The 22,175-nt window shown below is 40.8% G+C and overlaps 2 protein-coding genes across 13 annotated transcripts in view; one reads left to right on the forward strand and one right to left on the reverse strand.

The window, feature by feature from the left end:
* Nucleotides 1–22,175, forward strand: part of LOC129727364 (amyloid-beta-like protein) — a 144,048-nt gene that overhangs the window by 18,858 nt on the left and 103,015 nt on the right. For all 12 annotated transcript variants that reach the window (XM_055685144.1, XM_055685154.1, XM_055685155.1 and 9 more), the window contains exon 3: nucleotides 20,435–20,605. In XM_055685144.1, coding sequence (XP_055541119.1) covers nucleotides 20,435–20,605 — 171 coding nt within the window. The remainder of the gene's footprint in view (nucleotides 1–20,434; nucleotides 20,606–22,175) is intronic.
* LOC129727365 (leucine-rich repeat-containing protein 57) lies at nucleotides 20,424–21,552 on the reverse strand. Its single transcript, XM_055685158.1, has one exon. It carries the CDS (start codon nucleotides 21,445–21,447, stop codon nucleotides 20,674–20,676), a length of 774 nt encoding a protein of 257 aa, XP_055541133.1. The 5' UTR covers nucleotides 21,448–21,552; the 3' UTR covers nucleotides 20,424–20,673.

The following is a 22,175-nucleotide window of genomic DNA, read 5'->3' on the forward strand; positions in this document are numbered from 1 at the left end:
GAAATTTGGAAAGTTCGCACCAGCTAACGCGCTATCGTTCGCCTCATCAACCGTGGGAGGACCTCTGCTTTATTTCTGGTAATCTGATGAATGTTGGCGTGTCAAAGCACCCAAAAATAATATTTTCCCCATTGGGTGCTACCATGAGGGAGCATTTCTCTCGTTACAAATATGTGACTGTTTTTATATAGACCTTTCTTGCAGTACAATTTTTGCGTGACTGATAAGGGTTCCCTTTCTGAGCGGCTGTTTATCATCGGTGCGAAGCGAATTGGCTTTCGACAATAATCAAATAAAACCAAAAGGGGGAAATAGACGCACAGGACTAAACTTTTGGTGTTTCTCAGAGTACAAACGAATCGTGAGAAGAAAAACAAACCGCCCAATTAGTTTTCATGCGTTGGAAGTGAGTACTTTCTTGGGGTTAGGATTCAGTGACCGAAAACGTAGGTTTCTTTTGTGCACTGGAGAGACATATTTCTAAAACGTCGAGCAGACTCAGTGTTTTCTCGTGTGTGACACCAAAAGGTACTCTGATTAGTAAGATACATTACCCTGTGTATGAAATTAAATAAAATTCCAGCCAGGTAAATCACACAGACAGAAACGTTTTTCAGAATTGTGAAAAAATTGGCTTTGACACCGCTGATGGATTTCAAAACTACAAACCAGATTATGTGGGATTTTATTACTTGACCAAAATTCAGTTCCAATTAAACTAAGTTAACTAGCGTTTTTTACTCAAAAACAGAGTAAATGTCAATGCAGCTGTTCATATTTTCAAATTTATTCATACAGAAAATATCGTTACAGAGAAGAAGATGGCAGTCAAATTCAACATGTCACTGCTCATGTCTGACTAGAAATATGACATACGTAATTATCGTGGAAAATCCATAATTTTATCAATAGCTTCTTTCTTTCATTCGGATAATTTTCTTGAATTTGTGAATAAGTCATTTATTGCAATGGATGATAGAAGTCACGTGAAATTTTCACGCTAAAGTAAGTACAATAAGGTATTTTACAAAAGTAATGGCATTGAGCTTAAATTCCTGGGACGGCTTGAATTATATGTCTCTAACCATCAACAAATCAATAAATTCAACGAACAAAACTCAAATTCGATTCAAATTACTGCCGGTGTCACTCGAAATTTTCACTAAGAAGCCATTCTTTTAATTTCGTGCGTCTGTTATTCTTAAGCAACTAAGAGTGGTAATTTACTACGGTTTATGGAATTTTTCACATATTCTATATGTAGCAGAAAAAGTATCAATAGAACTAATTATGAAAAAGGCTACTTAAAATTATTTTGTTGGAAAAAATACAAAGCCCAATAGGCAATCGCAACGCTATAAAAAAAGAACGTAAGTAAACTTTGTATTGGAATACGGTATATTGTCTACACCTAATTGACAAAATAAAAAAAAATGTATTCGATTAACAAACAAAACCGGATTTGCATTCTTGTTAACCAAATATTTTATCCACGCCAGTTCAAAAATCTAATAAGATACATAGTGCAACAGAAATTTAAAGTAAATTTAAGTAAGTTGCACTGTGTAATTCATTTCATCTGCTTCAGCTTCTTTATATGTACTTTTATGTAATTTGACTTCCCTGAGTTTGGACCCATTCCACCATAAAAAATGGCACAATTTTGAATTTTCGAGAGACCGAAAATTTTCAATGTTTTTTCGACGCGAGAGTTCGTCCACATAATAGCATTTTCGTCTACATACCACATAGCATTTTCTTACTCATCTTAAAAAAAATCTTAAAAAAGATTTAAAACCGAACAAAAACTGACTTCAAAACTAACAATTTTGTTATGGTATTAATATGTTTAATGAAATAAAATAATAAAAATACTGGAATCAGGAGAGTGTAATACCTGAATATCAAGAGCGGGTCACAAAGATTGCACGTAGTACTTTAAGGGTCACCGTGGACAGTGAAATAAAAAAGTAATCAAATGTTTAGGGTTCATAGAATGCCAGTTCACTGAGAAGAAAACTTCCCCTCCCCCTTCCAAACACAAAAACTTGTCTACATCTACAATCAACTCAATTTTAGATTTTATTATTTTGCTTTTTTAAATATATTAGAACCATGACAAAACTGTTTTCGTAAAATTTGAGGTCAGTTTTGGTTAAAGATCTACAATTTAATTTCAATATGAGTAAAACATGCTATTATCTATGTGCCAAACCTGGTGAAAAATTTGATCTGAAGCAGCTCAAACCAAAATTTTTTTTGTTCATATTTTACTGCTAGTTAAATTCTGTCATTTTCATTTATCACTTTTCATATCATGCCGATACGAATTTCAGACAATGAATCTTCTTCTGGATGGAATTGAAAGTACAGATTGTATCAACAACTCAGTTAAAAAATTAATCTTTAAAATTTCGCGATTGTTTAATCATTAAAAAACAATATCGCACGCTTAGCCTTGGGGCTAATAGCGGTCTCGATCAACTAGATTAGTTGAGAGAATTCGTTATCGATATTGTTTTTGGCACATTTTGTATGTGTAGGATAAGTACAACGATACACCGTGCCCCAGTGCTGAGTCGAGAAAATTTCCAGCTCGAAAAGATCCTCGACTCGATCGGGAATCGAACCCGATATCACAACCGTATGGGAGAGCTAGCCGCCGACATCGCTAACCACAGAGCCACGGGAACCATCGGTAGCGTCTTTCAATTTTCAATGTGCCCAATTTGAAGGTTCGTTAATTTCATTAGAGCAATAAAAGTGATTGAAATGAACCCAAAAGCGCAGTTGATAAGCAAAAACTAAAACCATAACGTTCAAGCCAAACAATAATCACGTTGTCAAGATGAATGGGGTTATTTTAAGTTGGTCAGACAAGGTTAAGTACTTGGGACTAATTTATGATAAAAAACACTTATTTTCAAAGAGCACATTGAGAGTATACAAGCCAAGTGCATCAAATATACGAGATGTTTATATCCTTTCATTAACAGGAATTCTAAACTCTGTTTAAAGAACAAACTTTTGATTTACAAACAAATTTTTAGATCAGCAATGCTTTATGCTGTACCGATCTGGTCAAGTTGCTGTTCAACAAGGAAGAAAACGCTCCAAAGGATTCAGAATAAAATGCTGAAAATGATTTTGAAGCGTCCTCCTTGGTTTGGTACACTCGAATTACATAGACTTACTGGTGTTGAACCATTAGAAGCTATGTCAAATAAAATTATTAACAATTTTCGACAAAAATCGTTGCAATCCTCAATTGCTACGATAAGATTTCTTTATAGCCAATAAGTTAGTTGTAAGTTTACTTCCCCTTTTCCGACAAGTAGGTTTAAATCCCTACGAATGATAAGTCCTAATTGCGAAAGCAAACAAATCCTAACAATTAAAATTACAAATTTCTCACAGTGTTGAGAAGTCACCATGTGTGATTGGACACACATACTCATTATTTACTAATATTTATCATAAATACTTAAGCTACTAACAAACTTCCCCCCCTTAAAAAAAAAAAAACCATAACGTTTATGCAGCTCACGCCATTTCCTCCTTCTTTTAATGCCGCGTTTATATAATCTGGCTTTGACAATTTGTTTGATATATCTTTTATTTTTTGAATGTCGTTATTTATTTTGTTTCGCTGAACGTAATGCGAACTTTCATGAATTTTAAAAAATATTTACAAATTATATTGTCTTTTTATATTTTTGACTTCATCGTCGTAACTAATTTTACTTCTTTTCGAGGGACTTGACATTTGATTAATTTCTTATTGTAAGTGCTCTGTTAAAATACTTTCCCTCCATTAACACCTTTCTAATTCCCGTTAAAGAATTTTTAGTTTTTCAGCGCCTTTTCAGATTTTGTTGCTGTTAGCACAATATTTAAATGATTTCAAATATAATCAGCTACTTATATAAAATAAGATTTCACTTATCTCTGGATATACTGCTCAAAATAAACAACTTCACGGACCTAACTCACCACTGATGGTAAGCTCAATTTTATACTGCTTCAGTAGTAAGCTATAGATTCTTATACCGGTTGACAAACACAACATAACTGAGGGACGTTTAAGTGCTTCTCATACGAGAATTAAGAGCGCTAGAAAAGAACGTGTTACTTCTTGACGAATCGCTAATTACTATAATCTTAACTTGTATCGGAGCAAAGGAATATTATAATTTTACATCCCAGAATGCGTGATACTGCGGAAGTGCTTGTCTGAAGAGTACTTAAATTGTATACCTTCAGAACGAGCGTAAGGAAAAAGTGAACTTTCCGAAGATAAAATAAAACCCCGCACTGATGAATTTGTCTACAACATGAAAGAGTTTCCTGCCTTACTTCCCCTTTCACATCTTCAACGAATTCAGGATGTGGGCAAAGCTCAGAACCATGTGTGCAGAAACAGTTTGCAAACATGCGCACACATACAACCTCACATATATATACACAGTCACTGTAGTGCTAATGGAGGCGATATGATGCGAATAATGCGGGACTTTGGGTTGACGGCTTTAGCTTCCTGCTTGTGTGAGAGGCAGAAAAGAAGCTCCTGAAACGATAACTGTGTCAATTGAGGTGAGCAGCGGGAAAAATAGCCGTGACGTAGCTGTTACGGGTAGTTTACAGTCACCATAATCTCCTCCGACATCAGAAGCGTTTTTCTTGAGGTCGAACGGTACATATTCTATTTTTTTCTATACATTTTCAAACGCACATGCTATTCTCGTTCGGAACGTTGTTGATAATAAAAAGCTATAAACAAATTTAAATCAATACAGCTAGAATACTGTCCATTTAACAATACCTATTTAATCTAAATTTAAGCTGGAACAACAGTGTATAACGATTTCTACTCTTCATTTTTCGAACATTCAACCATAGAGCACTGGCAAAAGGGGAATGTTGGAAAACTACGTCACTTCGTTGACAGTTTGATTTCTGCACAAAATCTTTATGAATAGAGATTTTCTTCTTAGATTCTGGCAGCAATCATAATATGTCTCGTATACGTATGGTTTACGTTCACGTATCGATCAATTTGTCATTTTCTCATCAATTTTCTCTGGAGGGCCAACTGACATCCGACGAATTTTATCAAAAAATGTAGCACCGGATAACCGATTCGTCGAAGCCATGATTTACGATGAGCTGTCGTAGAACGCCAGTTTGGCCTCATATGGCTGTCTGCACTGTCTGTAGTATCATCAGGGATGATTTATGTTTGTTTATCTTCTGGCGGGCAATTGCTCGAGATGCATATATAGTGTATTATACATTCAATTATCGACACTAATTGTAGATGTTAACACCTTGAATGATTGGGAAAAAAATCAAATGAGTTGCAATACCAAGATTAGTTGTAAAGTAAACTATTGCTACTACTACTGCTACTGCTACTGCAAAACAATGCGGAACAAAACACACCCTTTAAGATTGTGCATCGCTATGAACGTTTACAAAAAATGCTCCAACTGTTCAAATCGTAATGATGACTCCGTCAGCTCGAATAATACATACCATGATTAGCGTTTATTTTACAGTTCCATTTGTCTACTTTTGCTTTTATTCATTGTAGGAAAATCACTCCAAAAAATCACAGGAGGGTTGTGTGCATAGCCACGATCGCAAGGATGAAGTAGAATACTTTTACAAGAAAACCCGGCTGCTTGCGTGTCAGTCATTTTTTTATTTGTTGTTCAATTCAATATCGGATAAGATACCGATCACATCTTGGCGTTATCACTGACTGTGCGAATTGAATATTCCTTGTGATAAAATAAACAGTGAAAAGCTGATTTAACACTCAAAAGTAGACGGCTCATGTGTTGTCAAAATGAGTCAACTTTTCATTGAATGCATTTACTAGTGCCCGCTATCGCACAGAGACTGCATTTCACTGAAGTGCCTCACTGCATCAGCTACTATCGATGCTAATCCCGCTGCAACTGCTACGCCATCCGTAGGCATGCTAATGTTTTGGCCGCTATACGCTGCTATTGGTATCCGCTGCCCCTGCATCAGCTGGCCTAGCTGCTATCGATGCTGAGATCCGCTGCAACTAGTGCACTATCCATTGCCATGCCACAGCTGTGGCCGCTATCCGTCTGGTATCCACTGCACTGCTACTGCTACTGCTAAGGGAAGACTGCTGTTGTCGCTGTCTAGAACTGTTATGAGGGGCTTTGACTGAAACAGGCCCTTATATGGGGATGAAAAACCTATCGATAGTAGAAGGAAATCATCAATAACTATCGATAGCCATTTCAGTTGATAATTCCCATCCTTACTCTTATACAGACAAATAGCAAAATTAAAATGGCAAGGTCTATGATTCTGTCGACCGTGCATGGGAAGCAATCATATTAACGACTAATCAGATCAGTCAAATTTCGCGCATCAACAAGGATTGATTATGCGAAAAATTAATTTTTATGCTGATAATGAAAGCTTTTCGAATGTTGTCCTCATGACTGAAGGAAAAGATCGTTCAGTACGTTCTGAGACACGGAGATGAAGCAAAATATGTATCTGTTCCAAATTCCTTGAAAGTGTAAATTGATTTGAGAGAAAATATTAACTCTTCAATTAGGTTTTCATTTCATCCTGAAAAGGACAATTTGTTGTTTAATTCAATGTCTGATAAGATGCTTACCACAACTTTGCGTTATCACTGGTAGTGCGAATAAAGTATCCCTTGGGGGAAAATAAACACTGAAAAGCTTTCCAGAACGTTCTTTTCATTGGATGCATTTGCTAGTGTGCCTGCTATCGCTCAGAGACAGCATTTCACTAAAATGCCACACTGCATCAGCTGGACCTACTTACATTGATGCTGAGACTAACGTCAACCGCTGTGCTATCCCCGTTGCCACAGTAGTGGACGCTTCCGTTGCCATTGTTATCCGCTGCCCTGCATCACCTGGTCCCGCTATCGATGCTAAGACGCGCTCCGCTATCCGTTGCCATACCACAGCTGTGGCCGTTGTCCGCTGCACTGCTACTGCTGCTGTATCCACTGCTGCTGCTAAGGGAGGACTGCTGTTGTTGCTGTCTAGAATTATAATGAGCGGCTTCGGGTGAAACAGGCTCTTATATAGGCTGAATAGCACATTTCAAATGGCAAAGTCTATGATTCTGTCGACCGTGCTTGGAAAGCAATCATATAACGACCAATCAGAGGCCGAATTTTTCGTTTTGACAAGGCTTGACTATTTTCAATAGTACAATAGTTTGAAAAATAAAATTACAACTATATGCATTTGGGAAGAATCTTGGAAGATTTTCCAATCTATTGCTGCAAGAACGAAGAAAATCCATCGAATACTAACCGATTTATTAGCATTTGAAATCGGACATATTTTTCACTTTTTTCGGTTTTAGATTTTCATTTCACATCCCTATGTAGCCGAACTTTCTGAGAGAAGTATTCTACTTCAAAATTTAGGATAGGTAATTTTGTTAATTGAAAAGTCACGTATGATAACCAGAATTTATAATTAGTACCTTGTCCGGTAAGTGTCCAGCATAACGTAACCTGTAATGTCAACTCAACAATGCTTTTCCTGTGGTTTGGTCGGCAACAATGTGTTTACCAGTACTAGTATCGTGTTACTTGTTTATACATGTTATGCAAAAGACTCGGAAAAACTGACAGCTAGCCATCGCGTTATGCTTTTCGTACAATGTTTCTCCCAAATCAAATCAACACTCGTGCGAACAATTATGGCTCAGGCTCTATCCTCCGTTCTTCTATATTTTCCTTAAGTCCTTAAGTGTTACAGAATATTCGGCAGAACTAGTTGCGACCATAACGTTTCATGCCACGCGACGCTCTACCCTTTGTTCGTCGATTCGCGCACGTTACGTCCTCCATCTTGCTTGAAGGTACGCTCTGCGAAGATTCGTTATCGCGTCCGTTCAACAGTAGACTGGTGGCCTTCCATTCCTGCCGACCATCCTGGGTTGCATGCCAAGCATGCTGGCGTCACACATCCGCGAAAGTATGGCAACAAGTGCATCGGTTTTCGGGCGATGCGTTCTGTGCGCTTCACGCTCACTTATAATTGCCTACGCAAAAACCTCTGCGTTGAAATGAGATATCCTCAATCCGCGAGGTTTTGGAGTGTCAATTCTATCCACTACATGCTGTCTCGTGTTATGGTCTATGTTGAGGAAGTTTTCGGTGTCGCGAAGCACAAAATCACCTCTCTGATAGCGTGCGTTTTACTGCAGCTTCAAAGCTGAAAGTTTTTTATTTGTTTAATGCTGTTTATAATAACAAAATTTGCAACTCACATTTTGGTGTTTTTCGACTATGCGGAATGTGCAAATAATAATTTTAAGAAATCTCCTTTCAGCCTATCTAAACAATATATAATTTTAATTAATATTCCATCTGAATCTTTATTCCTTTTACCTTTCCTGTCCACAAATTTAACACTTTTAACAAACTCTTCCTCTAACCAAATTTCTATTATCTTTCTTGCTTTACCTTTACTGATTAACTCTCTTCACTTCCTCCTCTATCAATCGATATTTTATCTATCATTTGACGCTGATCTATGTCCGTTCTGTTGGTAGTCTGTCATGCGTGACCGGGACTCACTGACAACCGGTGACGACTGCACAGTGGGTTCGGCAACATCCCCCCGCCCGTGTAGTTCCGGTACGCCCGAGACATCCACTTCCGGTTCTTCTGAAGCCGACTGAACGTCTAACAAAGCCAGCTTAGTGACAGGTCGGTTTACAGTTCCTCTATTCGAGTACACCAACGCCCGCCTAACTTGCCCATCCTTTGCCTTTACGATGTTGATGACACGCCCTCTTATCCATCCGTTCCTTTTTTCCTCCGTCAACTATCATCACCAGATCCCCAGGTTTAATCGGTTTTATTGGTTGAAACCATTTTGTACGCCTTGTTAGAGTTGGCAAATATTCACGAATCCAGCGACTCCAGAATGTGTCCACCAGATGCTGCGCCAATTTCCAGCTATCTCTCAGTGTCCCGGTGCTTTCGATCTGGTTCCGAAGCGGTTGATTGATGCCTTTCGTACCGTAAAGCAGGAAGTGGTTGGGCGTAAGCGCCTCTTGCTCAGTGTGCTCTAGCGTAATGTAAGTGAGTGGTCTCGAGTTGACTACTGACTCAGCTTCGAGTATTACGGTTTCAAGAACTTCATCACTGGGGTGGTGTGGGTGATCTGCAATTGCGGCCATTGCCGTCTTGACTGATCTGACCAAGCGCTCCCAGGGTCCTCCCATGTGAGGCGCAAGTGGTGGATTGAATAGCCATTGTGTGGCTGAGTTGGTAAATGTCACGGCACAGCGATCATAAATTCCACGGAGTTGTTCGCGCAGAAGATTGTTTGCCCCGACGAAGTTGGTTCCGTTGTCGGAGAAAAATGTCTCCGGTGACCCTCTGCGCGCCACGAACCTCCTAATAGCCATCACACAAGACTGGGTGGACAGGCTGTGTACGACTTCTTAATGTACTGCTCTGATAGACAGACATGTAAACAACGCGATCCATCGTTTGACCAGACTTCGACCCTGCTTCACAAATACCGGTCCGAAGTAGTCTACCCCAGTGTGTGTAAATGGACGTATGTAAGCGGTCAGTCGAATTTCAGGCAGCGGTGCCATAACCGGAGCCTGTGGCACTGCTTTCCCATTCCGGCAGATCTGGCATTGCTTGGCGACCTTCGCTACTACAACGCGCAACCGAGGAATCCAGTACCGCTGTCTGATCTCGTTTACAACTGTTTCATGATTTCCGTGTAGAAAGCGAACGTGATAGCTTTCTACCAGTAACTTTGTCACCCACTGATCCTTGGGGAGAATGATAGGGTATTTTGTATCCCTATGAAGCATAGGCGCCGCAATAATGCGGCTATTCAGCCTAAGGACACCTTCATCGTTTAGTATTGGAGACAGCTTATACAGCGCGCACGACTTGTCGATCTGCTTCTGTTCTTCTTCTGGATGCTTTTTGTTGTACAGAAGCGTCGCGTATTCATCTGCATACTCTTGCATCTGCGTTTGTCGCCAAAGCAAGGTTTCCGCCCTCTGCAACTCCTCCTGCGTCAAAGGACCCATTATCCTCGACCCACGGAATACTCCAACAGCTCTCAACACGTATCCCGCTGCTCGAAGAAGTCTCGACCATTTAGAGAATCGTTCAGTTTTTATTAGCGGCTTCGGCACTTCTCGATGAAAAAGAAAGACTGCTCGAAGATCCTCCTCTGTTGAAAACTCCTTTTCTGTTGGTACTCGCCAGGTTTGGTGCTTATTCCTTAGGAAGCTTGGTCCGGTATACCAGCTTGTTTCTGGATCAAAACTGGGCCCGTTCCCCCATTTCGTGGCTTGATCAGCTACATTGATTTTTGATGGAATTTTTCGCCATTCATCCACGGTGGTTGTGGACAATATCTCTCCAACTCGGAATCCAACGAACTGATGATAACGTCGAGTTTCAGATCTCAGCCACGCAAGAACTGTGGTGGAATTTGACCAAAGGTATCTCGCATTCACTGGTATGGTCAACGCCTTACATATATTTTCCAGCATTCTAGAACCGATCAAAGCCGCTTGTAGCTCCAGACGAGGTATTGAAACTGGTTTCAACGGGACCACCTTAGTTTTCGCTTCTATAAACGTACACCGAATGTCTCCATTCGTGTCGCTGCGGAGGTATGCAACGCAAGCATATGCGTTTTCACTTGCGTCCACAAAAACATGGATCTGGGAATTACACGATGTTCCCTTGGTACCGGGAAAGAAGCATCTTGGAACACGAACTCCGTGTACTCTAGCTAGCAAATCACTCCACTTGCGCCATTCCTCCAATATTGCACCGCTAATCTGGTCATCCCAATCCGTTCCGCTTCTACAAATTCGCTGCATTATTATTTTCCCATGAACAGAGAAATGCGCCACAAGTCCCAGCGGGTCGAACAACGACATAATCACGTGTAGCACTTGACGTTTAGTAGGTGCTACTTGTCCACCCACCAAACCTCGTAGTTCCTCTTTTAGAGTACTGTCGAATGTAAAGGCGTCCTCTGAAGGTTTCCATACCAGACCAAGCACTCTTTCGACATTTCCTTCTAAGATCATCGACTTCTCATCAACCTTACTGCTTTCCCCGATATGTTTCAGCACTTCGATGGAATTCGAGACAAAATTTCTTATTTCCATACCTGCCATAGAGTGAACGTATTTGACTTCCTGAATCAGCTTCACCGCTTCTTCTACCGAGTCCACACTATCGAGATAATCGTCCACGTAGTGGTTTTTAACGATTGCTCTTGCTGCCTCGGGAAACTGCTCTGCGTACTCCTCCGCATTTTTGTTTTTCAGATACTGTGCAATACACGGCGAGCAGGCCGCGCCGAACGTAGCGACATCCATCACAAATATTTGTGGGGATTGTCCTCGTTGTTCTCTGAAAACGAATCGCTGCATTTGCTTGTCGTTCGACCGAATCAGAAACTGGTGGAACATTTCCCGTATGTCTCCACTGAATGCCACACGTTTCTGTCGAAAGCGTAACAATACGGTAGGCAGAGCGGTCAGCATATCCGGTCCTTTCAGTATCATGTCGTTGAAAGACACGCCATCGACTCGCGCCGCCGCATCCCAGATTAGTCTGTTTTTTCCCGGCTTGCGTGGGTTGCTCACTACCCCAAGTGGTAGGTACCATACGCGACTTGGTTCAGTAAACTTGAGCTCTTCTGGTGTTATTCGATGGGCGTAACCCTTATCTATGTATTCTGCCACTAGTTGGTGCACTTTGTGATGAAAGTGCGAATCTTTGGACAGCTTTCTCTCTAAAGCTTCCATTCTCCGTACAGCCATAGGATAGCTGTTTGGCAGACAGGGCTCGTCATAACGCCACAGTAGTCCAGTCTCCAGTTTCCCGTCAACTCTTCGGGTAGTTTCCTGGAGTATCCTCAACGCTCTTTTATCTTCTTCCGATGACATACTTTGCTGGATGTTCGCTTCGTCGATTGCCAAAAACTGTCTGAATAGGTCGTGCAGCTCGATATCATGTTCGCAACGTTCCACATGTACATTCACGTTCTCTACAAACTTTCCATGGGCTGCGTGTCGTCCGTATAAACACCACCCCAGTCGTGTTTTCACGGCAATCAACCTTCCTTGACCGCTTTCCCTACTTTTAAGGGCACTAATTAGCTGAGCGTTATCTACTCCGATGATAAGCTTGGGAGTAACTTGAGTGTAACTGCTAAGCGGTATTTTCTTTAAATACGGATGATGCTCGTATAGTTCCTCGCAATCTACCGTTTGGCTGGGTAATTTTAATTGTCCCACCGTTCTCGCTTTTAATGGAAAGTGTTTCCCATCGTTCTTTCCTGCGATTGCGAATTCAACGCGCTGTGACTCCTTTTCCATCCTGACCACATCTCCTGTCCAACACAGACACAGCGGCTCCTTGGGTCCTTCTACCCCCAGTAGGCTCGCCACTTCAGCTTCCAACATGGTCGTTGATGATCCATCATCTAAGAACGCGTAAATATCTAAGCTCTTCCCATTTCCGTAGAGTGTCACAGGAATGTATCGAAGTATGGCTGAAGACGTCATAGAGTGATGATGTTGATGAGCAATGTTTCGGTTGGTGGATGTTGGCAGTGATGGCATACTTGACACATTGTTTCTCGAATGCAGTAGAGAATTATGACGCAAACGGCAACCTTCAATTCCACATTCTTGCTTGGACCGACATGGCCACGTACGATGTGGGATCAAGCACATTCGGCACAGTCCCTTTTGTTTGACCGCTTTCCACTTGTCGTCCAAGTTCAAATTTTTAAATTTTTGGCATTCGGCAATTCGGTGATCTTTCTGATTACAGTGTGAGCAAGGGTTGCTTGCATACATTTGTTGCGATCTGTTTGCTCCCGAATCCGATGTCAGATATGCTTGTTGGTGTACGAACAGCCTCTCCTTTGCATTTTCTCTTCTATTTTTGTCTGATTTTGTTGAACTCTGCTGCACTGGATCCACGACTAGCACAACTTCGCTTGCCATTGTTACCAGTTCTGTCATAAAATTGTTGAACGCTTCTAAGTCAACTGTATGGTAACTACGTTTGAATGACGCCCACTGTAGCTTCAAATTCGGGGGGAGTCTATCCACCATTTCCTGCAACAGCATTGGGTTGCTGACGTGTTGCCTCTGGTTTGCCATTATCATGCGCTCTACCAAATTTCCCACTCCCATGCCAAACTTGATTAAAGTCTTCAGATCATCGCCTCTAGGGGAAGGAATTTCCCGCATTCGCTTTAAAAGTTAATTAATCACTACCTCAGGTCTTCCGTAGAGCCGTTCTAGAGAAGTAATTACCTGGGGAACTGACTCTGGAATTAACAGACGACTGCGAACACTTTCTAGAGCATGTCCTCGCAGGCAACGTTGCAGTCTCGCCAAATTTTCAGCATCGTTATATCCACACGCCTCGGTTGAGTTACGAAATGAGCTGAAGAAAAGCGGCCATTCCTGCGGGTCACCAGAGAAAACTGGCAACTCTCTTGGTATTACTTGACGAGCGGTTAGTTGTTGGGCGGTAGGTCCAGTTACATGGTCTGCATGTATTCGATTGAAAACATTCTGCTGAGCAGGCACTCGTCCTGTGTTAAGATTTTCCTGCGCGTACAACTGTTCGGGCCTGGGTGGTGGTCTTGGCGCTTGCGACCCTAATGAATTCGATATCGGAAACTGTTGATATCCCGAAGGTGGAAAATTAACCGACGACGGTCCGGGCGCTACCGATCCCACTGCATTTGGCACCTGAAACAGCTGATAACCTGGTGGCTGTGGAAGCACCGACGGCGCTTGTGTATAACGTTGCTGTTGCTCAGACGATTGAGAGGCAACTGGCATATGCGATCCACGGCATTGTTGTTGCAAAAATTGACGAAAATACTCTGATCTAGGAGCTGAGACACCACACTCAGTCTGCTGATCGGCTGGGAGCGGTTGCTCACGTTCCGAAAAGTTCGCAACCATCGGTTGCTGTACTGAGAGATACTGTGTCGTGATTCGCTGTGGATTCAATATCGACGATGACCGTCCCGGTGGTGATGGTTGTTGATTACGTTCAGGTGGGGGGACAGGGACAGAATGGAACGAAATCTGAGCTGTGTCATACGAAAGATGTGTAGGATTGTGAGAAACAATAGCCTGTCTTAGTTTATTTTGAGTCTCCGATCTAACAGCATCACTTTTTCTACCCTGAGCTTCTATCTGACTATTAAATTCTTGCATTTTTAGTGTAGGACGGTTGGTTGTGTTTGATTCAACTATAGTTCGTAAACCGACATTTATTTTGCCTAACTGAGATCTCACCTGGTCCGATGTACACTGACCTCTATTACTTGTTGAGCCCATGTCTTGTAGCGTTGCATTGACCACTCTCGCTATAGATGGTGATGGATCACGGACCTGCTCACCGTGTGGAAGTCTTGACGTAACGATATTGGTGTTGGTGGTTCCTTTGTCGTGCTCTTGTAGCTGATTTGTGCATTTGTTAGTCGGTGCTGTTTTCGGACCATTAACGTCGGCTGTCGCACCATGTCCAGTTGGAGTTTCCAGCGCTGGTTCGAGTAGACGATTAATGAAATCGTCCCCTGGAGTCGAAACGGCGGCTGGTCTAGTGGACGTTGTTCCTTGTTCTTCAGTCTGACTCGTGACGGTGAGCCAAAGGTTGGTATTCTCCCGAACCACTCTGGAGCTAACTCTGCTCCTAATACTAGCGGCGCCCTCTTCTTCGCGTAATTGTGCCTCCAACACATCGAAACGTTGCTGCTCGAAGTCTAATTCTAATTTTCGTCGTAGTTGCTGATACTTTTCAGCTTCTTCGAGCTCTTTTAGACGGCTTTGCCGTTGCAGATCCAGCTGCTGTAACTTTAGCGCCGTGCGGGCCGCTCTTGCGCTGCTGCGCGTTGTTGCATTGGAGTGTATGCTAGTCCGGCGGGACGAATTAGTAACTACTTCGTCGATCTCGACGCACCTCTTACAAGTGAAACTCCGATCCTCATCGGCAATCGAATCTCCTACTTCAGCACACGAATAATGCACGTACCCGTCGCATTTGTCGCACTGTACTAAGTCGTCAGCCCCGTCCGGCTGGTTGCATAGCATGCAATTGCTCTCCAATTCTGGATTCATCTCACTCGACCACGTTGATGATCTAACCACAAAATCTTTGAAGATTTTTGTTGAGGAAGTTTTCGGTGTCGCGAAGCACAAAATCACCTCTCTGATAGCGTGCGTTTTACTGCAGCTTCAAAGCTGAAAGTTTTTTATTTGTTTAATGCTGTTTATAATAACAAAATTTGCAACTCACATTTTGGTGTTTTTCGACTATGCGGAATGTGCAAATAATAATTTTAAGAAATCTCCTTTCAGCCTATCTAAACAATAAATAATTTTAATTAATATTCAATCTGAATCTTTATTCCTTTTACCTTTCCTGTCCACAAATTTAACACTTTTAACAAACTCTTCCTCTAACCAAATTTCTATTATCTTCCTTGCTTTACCTTTACTGATTAACTCTCTTCACTTCCTCCTCTATCAATCGATATTTTATCTATCATTTGACGCTGATCTATGTCCGTTCTGTTGGTAGTCTGTCATGCGTGACCGGGACTCACTGACAACCGGTGACGCTGCACAGTGGGTTCGGCAACAGTCTATACTATATCAGACAGTCAGGTGGACACTAAAAGTTAAACCGTTCAGCTCGTGACTCCGTGCCGTTTGTACTGAAAGTATTCTTAATACCGACGATGGCCATATCTATTTTGAGCTTTGTCAAAGCTTCAAACATGATCCAGTATCTTTGGTTCGATCGGCGATTTTCCTACTCAACTGACCATGCGATGAAGTCGTTCGCCACTACCAACGGTGTGACACCGATCAGCTCCACGGTGACTCGGTCGACCATCCATGTGAACTGCTCGGTAGACCAACGTGGTGAAGCATAGTAGTTGCAGTAGTACACTCCGTCCACCTTGGCAACCGCGAAACACAACCCTTTGGACCGGGAAGCTGCTCGTCGTCCATATTGCCGCCATACCGAACTCATCCGAGATCCAGTTACCATTTCCGGAAGGGGTACAGTCCATTTCGCGACTTGACATGCCTCGGTGACCTCGGCCAGGTATTTAACCCGTAGAGTCACCTCCGATGTGAGTGGTCATACTTTCACCTCGTTTTCAAGCGCATGGTGTGCCAAAGCTTAGTAGGCTTAGCCCGTGTTTTTGGCCTCCTTGCGAAGCTCAAGGATCATTTTTCTCTTGCTAGATGATCGGCTGGAGTTTTTTGGTCCTCTGTTTCAAATTTCCCATTATTCATCGAAACCGTAACCCACGGTCTACCCGAAGTCTACTGCTCCTCGATGCCCTCCGTGGGAGTTGCTTGTACCACTGCTTTGCTGTCCTGTCGGCTGTTTGCGATTAGGCGCTTCATGGTGCCCCTGACAGCCGACTCTTCCGGGAACCATCTCGTTCGCTTATCGGCTAGCCCGGAGGAGCAGACCACCGCAAACACGCAGGTGTCCATTTGGACAGACTGCTTTTCCCTCCCAGTGACTTTCGTCTTTTTCTTCACCACAGCCGCAGCTTTCACTTTAAGCTCAGTATATTCCTTCTTCGCAGCAGTAACGGAAGGCTTAAGCATATAGAGGGCTTGTTTCAGGTACTGCGTTGTGTTGCTGTTTTTTGATGCGATCTCAATCATAGCATCGAGCTGCTCTGACAAAGCTACCACTTTTTCTAGTGTGTCTCGCGGTCTTTGCTGGCGTTTTTCACTACATCTGTATTCGCCTTTCCGCGTTTCGCGTTTTCTAACCAATCCACAGTGGAGGACTTAGATAATCAAACCTGATCAAAATTATTTTGACGGGTTTTTGGACTGGAACGTATCATGGATCGACAATATCGTATAATAAATAATTGTGACTTAAAATTTCCATGCAATAACCCACCTTTAAGTGATTGTTTACTTTTTTGATGATACAGTTCGGATTCAATGGTAGTTGCTATTCTACAATAAATGGTTGAGCCTTTATGAATGAAACATACACTGGGGTCGCTTTTTACGCGGATTGTTTTTATGCGTTTCTTAAAATCTGTAACTTTTTTTTAGATCAGCGAGGTTCGGGGTGAACTCTGTTTTGTTTAATAATCCATCTGAGCACTTAGAAAAATCTTAAGAATCACTAGTATTATCATTGCCCGTTTACTAAGGGCATCTTCAGCGGTGGTCCAAATCGTTGTTTTGTTTTTTTTTTTTTTTTTTGGAACAACCTCGAATTCACTGCTGCACTGGTGGTGTAATTTTTGTTTTATACCAGATCTAAATTGAAAAAATTTGAAGCTGGTGTACGTTTTGTTCTATTTTCGTAACTTTTTGGAACAAGAAATAGATCGTTCTAAAACCCTTTGTACGCTACCAATAGGTGGGTGAAATGTCATATTTCAATTAAATACCTCATTTCCAGCTATTTCCATATAAGCGTTTTGCGAGTGTTTGGGAATAAACAAAACAAAGATTTTTTATGACAATTCACAATTCATTTTTGTGGCTTTTCTGAAAAAGAAAATGAACCCCGTAAGAGGCCAGAAAAATGTTCCTGGAAGACATTGAACTGAAAACGTTCAAAATGCAGGCTTGTTTCAATATCTTCAAAACCGAACCCAAGTTTAAAGAACTGCAAGATTCTGATAGATTGATGAGAAGAAAATGGAAGATGAACATCTACGCGATTAAATATTTTTCGCTATCCTCCGAAGCCCTACTTGTAGCAGAAATTTTTCGATCATACCAATCCATCCCGAGAAATGTCACTGACGCTCGGGTCAAACCGTCAAATCCATGAAGTCTTGTGGATATAAAGTGTCTTGCCAAAGTTATCGTTTAATGTGCGTAAAAATTATCGAATTTCCGTTTGTTAAATGTTGAGTGCTTTTTATTATAACAAGTCTCATAAACTGATAGCATGGGGTATTGAATTGTTGACAGTGTGACAGATGTCAGCGGTTTAAAATAACAAAATATATAACACCGGTGCGGAGAACTAAAAGTTGGTCTATATTAGCTGGTTCTATTCAGGTTTCGCTGGTGTAAATCTAGTATAAAGTTGTTTTAAAAATTGACCACCGCTGAAGATGCCCTAACATTTCATTCGCAACATTTGCATTGCTTCGGACGAAAAAGTTTGACCGGTTTTCCTGGATTTTATTTTACTTCAGGCAAAGTAGGAATCATAGGATGCCAAGGATAAAGCCGACTGTAGAACTGAGCAGTTTCACGAGCATAATCTGCAAAATTTGATGTTTCTTTGTCTTATAATTAAGGCAAAAACACTGCCGGAAGCAGAAAAGTTGAAATTTTTCGATGATTTTCACAATGATGTAACTCATGAGTTCGGATTGGTTCGGATGGTATAATACCACCAGTTTGACCAGAAACATACAGGCTTTCTTTTGCAATTGACTGTTTACATGAAACTAATTGATACCTAATTTACTTCATATAATATGACGTAAAAAAATTATTTACAACATTTTTGTGTTTCTTAAAATATTCTCTGGCAATATCGAAACTATTTATAAGTCTTCTAAATTTACAGATTGATTAAATTAACTTTATTTGACAATCTCCATGGTTGGTTTTAAGATAACTCATTATGTTGCACTTGATTGTTTTGAAAAACAGTGAACAGATTGCAACAACAGAAAGCTAAAATTTTATCGATTTCAATCAGCTGTAACAAAGGTTAACAATACTTCGTCAAAAGATTCAGCAGGTATCACGTTTCAAAATGAGACTATGCAGAACATGGTTAATGAACTTTCGCTTTTTTGACTTTTAATCGGGTTTTTACTTGATTTACTCCTAAGTGCAATCTGCACCTATTTGTAATTATTGTGGTTGAACATTCTTGTTGATTGGGTCCCTCTTCCAGTCACTATTCAAATCCATACTGGCTATGACGTAAGTCACGAAAATCTATCAGGTGCAAGGATACGAAGCCTGTCCGCTTCTTTATACAGAACGGAGCTCCACGACTTGCAAAATACTAGAGTTTTTAAAGAAAGATCTGAGCACATTATGGCGGTAATGAATTTAACGAAAAAAATTGACATTTTGAATATTGTGTAGAGTAGGGCTCAAAAGTTTCGTCTTCTCGAAAACAGCCTTCATCCAAATTTTCAGCTAAATCAAACTTTGGGAAGACGTGCCTCAGAGCAGAGGGTTTCACTAGAAAACCGACGAAAAAACACAGGCAGTAAAGTTTAATTCATGAAATTGTCGATACGAATTTTTTTTTGATGCCAAATGTCTGATAAATGCAGGAAACTTCGAGATCTGGTGTTATATGTATGGCCCAATTGTTCGATTTTTTGGATATGTTATCGAATTTCCGCGACTTTCGCAAACTAAGTTGCTTCGCACAACACAGATTATGTTGAACTATTAGAAAAATCAAATTGAAAAAACAGCTAACTCGAACATTGTTTGCTGCAAAATTTTACTGCCCCTTCCGTAGTACAAGCAATGTCAGGTAGGTTTAGGCATGTTTGACGCAATGTTTTGCAAAGTGTACGTTTGTAGGATAAAAGTTTTTTTTGTCTCAACCCATTTGTTATCACAATCAACAAATTATTGTGTAAAACTTGGTGAAAATTTCGGGCGCTCAATTTTTTGCACTGACATAGACGCCTGATGGTCGGTGATCTCCAGTACATGACACAACTGTACTGTTATTTGAAAAAGACTGACATTAAAATTTAATATTCTTTTGTCTATTTGTCAGAATACCAGTATACGACGCTGGAGACACGAACACGAAGAGCCTAAATCTATGTTTAAAAAACAAAAAAGAACACCAGTCGAAACACAAATAGATCGTATATCTTAATTAGTTTTAAGCAAGAATTGTATTTCCCTCCTCTCACCTTAAATCCCCACTAGCTCGTAGTCGGCCGCGAGAGTAAATAAAAGGCCTCCCTCTTTTCCCTGCTAACGTAGAATTAATATGAATTGTACTTGGCTCAGTAAAACAGAAAATGTATCGTGCCGTGTCAAATAAACTAATTTTAAACCTTAAAATAGACGCCTGATTCGTTTCATTTTTAATTGAACAAAGGTGTTGAAGTTTCTAAAAATAGAAAATTATTATTCTATAATCAATGCCAAAATTTTAAAGAAGAGGTGTTTCGTTCATAAATCAAATTAAAAACTGTCAACGCTACATGACGAACAAACATACCATGCAGTACTATTAAGCTAAATCAGGCCAATATATTTAGATATACCTTAAAGCGGCAAAGTCATATATCGTAAAATAACATTTGTTCCATTTGTTCTTCATCTCTATTCACTACAGGCTGCCTCACCTCGATGGGAACCTCAAATTTCGGTGCTATGCGAGGCCGGTCAGACATATCACCCGCAATATCTCTCAGAAGAAGGCAGATGGGCGACAGATCTGAACATCAAAGCCCCAGGCTCGACATGCCTACGGGACAAAATGGACCTGCTCGATTACTGCAAAAAGGTAAGCCTTCCTGAATGCACCCCCGTTTCCTGTGATTAACGACAGCATTCTGCAAACTATGCAGTATATTACATTGCAAAACAATATCTTGCCAACTGAGGCAGTTCAAAATCGTAAGCTTCAATTTCGTCTGATTCATCGCTGCTGGAGTCAGGGGAATTCAATTCACTGTTCGGAAGACTGTGCTCCCATTCTAATTCAATATCATTTCCTAGTAGATCTATCTGCAATCTTAATTGTGATGCACGTAAGTTCTCGAAATCATGATAACCACTAACATCGACTGGGTTTCCATCTAATTTAAGCTTGTCAATGAATTGTAATTCTACAAGCGTCTCCTTTTGAATCTCTTCTATGAAATTATTTTCAAAATTACAGAATTTCAAACGGCGTAACTGCGACAGTTCTGGTGGTATTTCGACAAAATTATTTCCTTTCATGTTGAGGTGGTTCAGTTTGGTAAATCCTCTCAGTGCCCCAGCGGGAATTCCGGCAATGTGATTGTTCTCGAGAGAAATCCATCTTAGTCGATTCAACGAACCAATAGATTCCGGCAGCTTCGTGAGTAGATTATTTCGTGCGCCAAAAGTTTTTAGTTTTCTCAGGGAGCCGATTGTCGATGGTAGTTGTTTCAGTCCCATATCGTTACACCAGAGAGTGATTAAATTTTTCAATTTTCCGAACGCCTCAGGCAGATGCTCGATTGGATTATCGCCTATGTTGAGGAATTCGACGAACTTTAGCTGACACAGCTCTACAGGGAACAGAGTTAGCTTGTTTGCATTCAGTGAGAGGTTCCAAAAAAATTTAGATGTTGAAGAGCAACGATTGATTCGGGACATAGCAAATTACCATCTAAGGATAGTTTTGTCACAAACGCACATTCCAGTAGGTTGGTGGGAAGCGCTTTCAGTTTCAGACGGGACAGGTTAAGTTTTATTCCATCTTGTAGTTTACACTGCTCTGTCAGATATATTGCACACTGTGTACGAATTTTGTCTTCTATAAAGATAAGTAATTTACAGGCCATTTAAATGAAATAATTTTGTTTGTGAAGGTTCCGGATAATATGCATGTAGAAATATGACTTTTATCGCCTACTGAAGTTATCATTAGAGTCGTCGAAATACCATCATTTACTTTTTAGTGCCCAGAATAATTAATATCTAATTAATAACTTTTCAATACAGCTAGAGTAGTCTCAGATGCATTGGTCTCTTCATACTGTAATCAACATATCAACCAGCAAAATATCATTACCAGTAAAAAGTACCAAAAAGGAAACATTGATGCTATTTTCAATTTTCCCCTCTTTCCGCTTCTTTCGGCCCTTCGCATTTAAAGTTAATAACACTTTCCGTGTTTTGCAAATTTACTCTTTCCGGCAACAGCGGTAGAGAGTAAAGCCCTGTTTCGTTAACAGTCTGGTCAACGAGCAGGGGCGAATTTCTAATGTTCCTTCATCTGTTGGTGAATTCAAAACGTGACATATTGGTGAAAGAATTGTCAACACATATGTTTTGGAAACTCCGAAGAAGGGTTGTGAAGTTGAAACATGGCAGCGCACATG

This window comes from Wyeomyia smithii, chromosome 3 (assembly GCF_029784165.1).
Source record: "Wyeomyia smithii strain HCP4-BCI-WySm-NY-G18 chromosome 3, ASM2978416v1, whole genome shotgun sequence".
NCBI lineage: Eukaryota > Metazoa > Arthropoda > Insecta > Diptera > Culicidae > Wyeomyia > Wyeomyia smithii.

What these genes read in the sequence shown, in the direction of transcription:
- LOC129727365 (XM_055685158.1), bottom strand. Translation starts at nt 21,447, where the DNA reads ATGTCCCGAATCAATCGTTGCTCTTCAACATCTAAATTTTTTTGGAAC.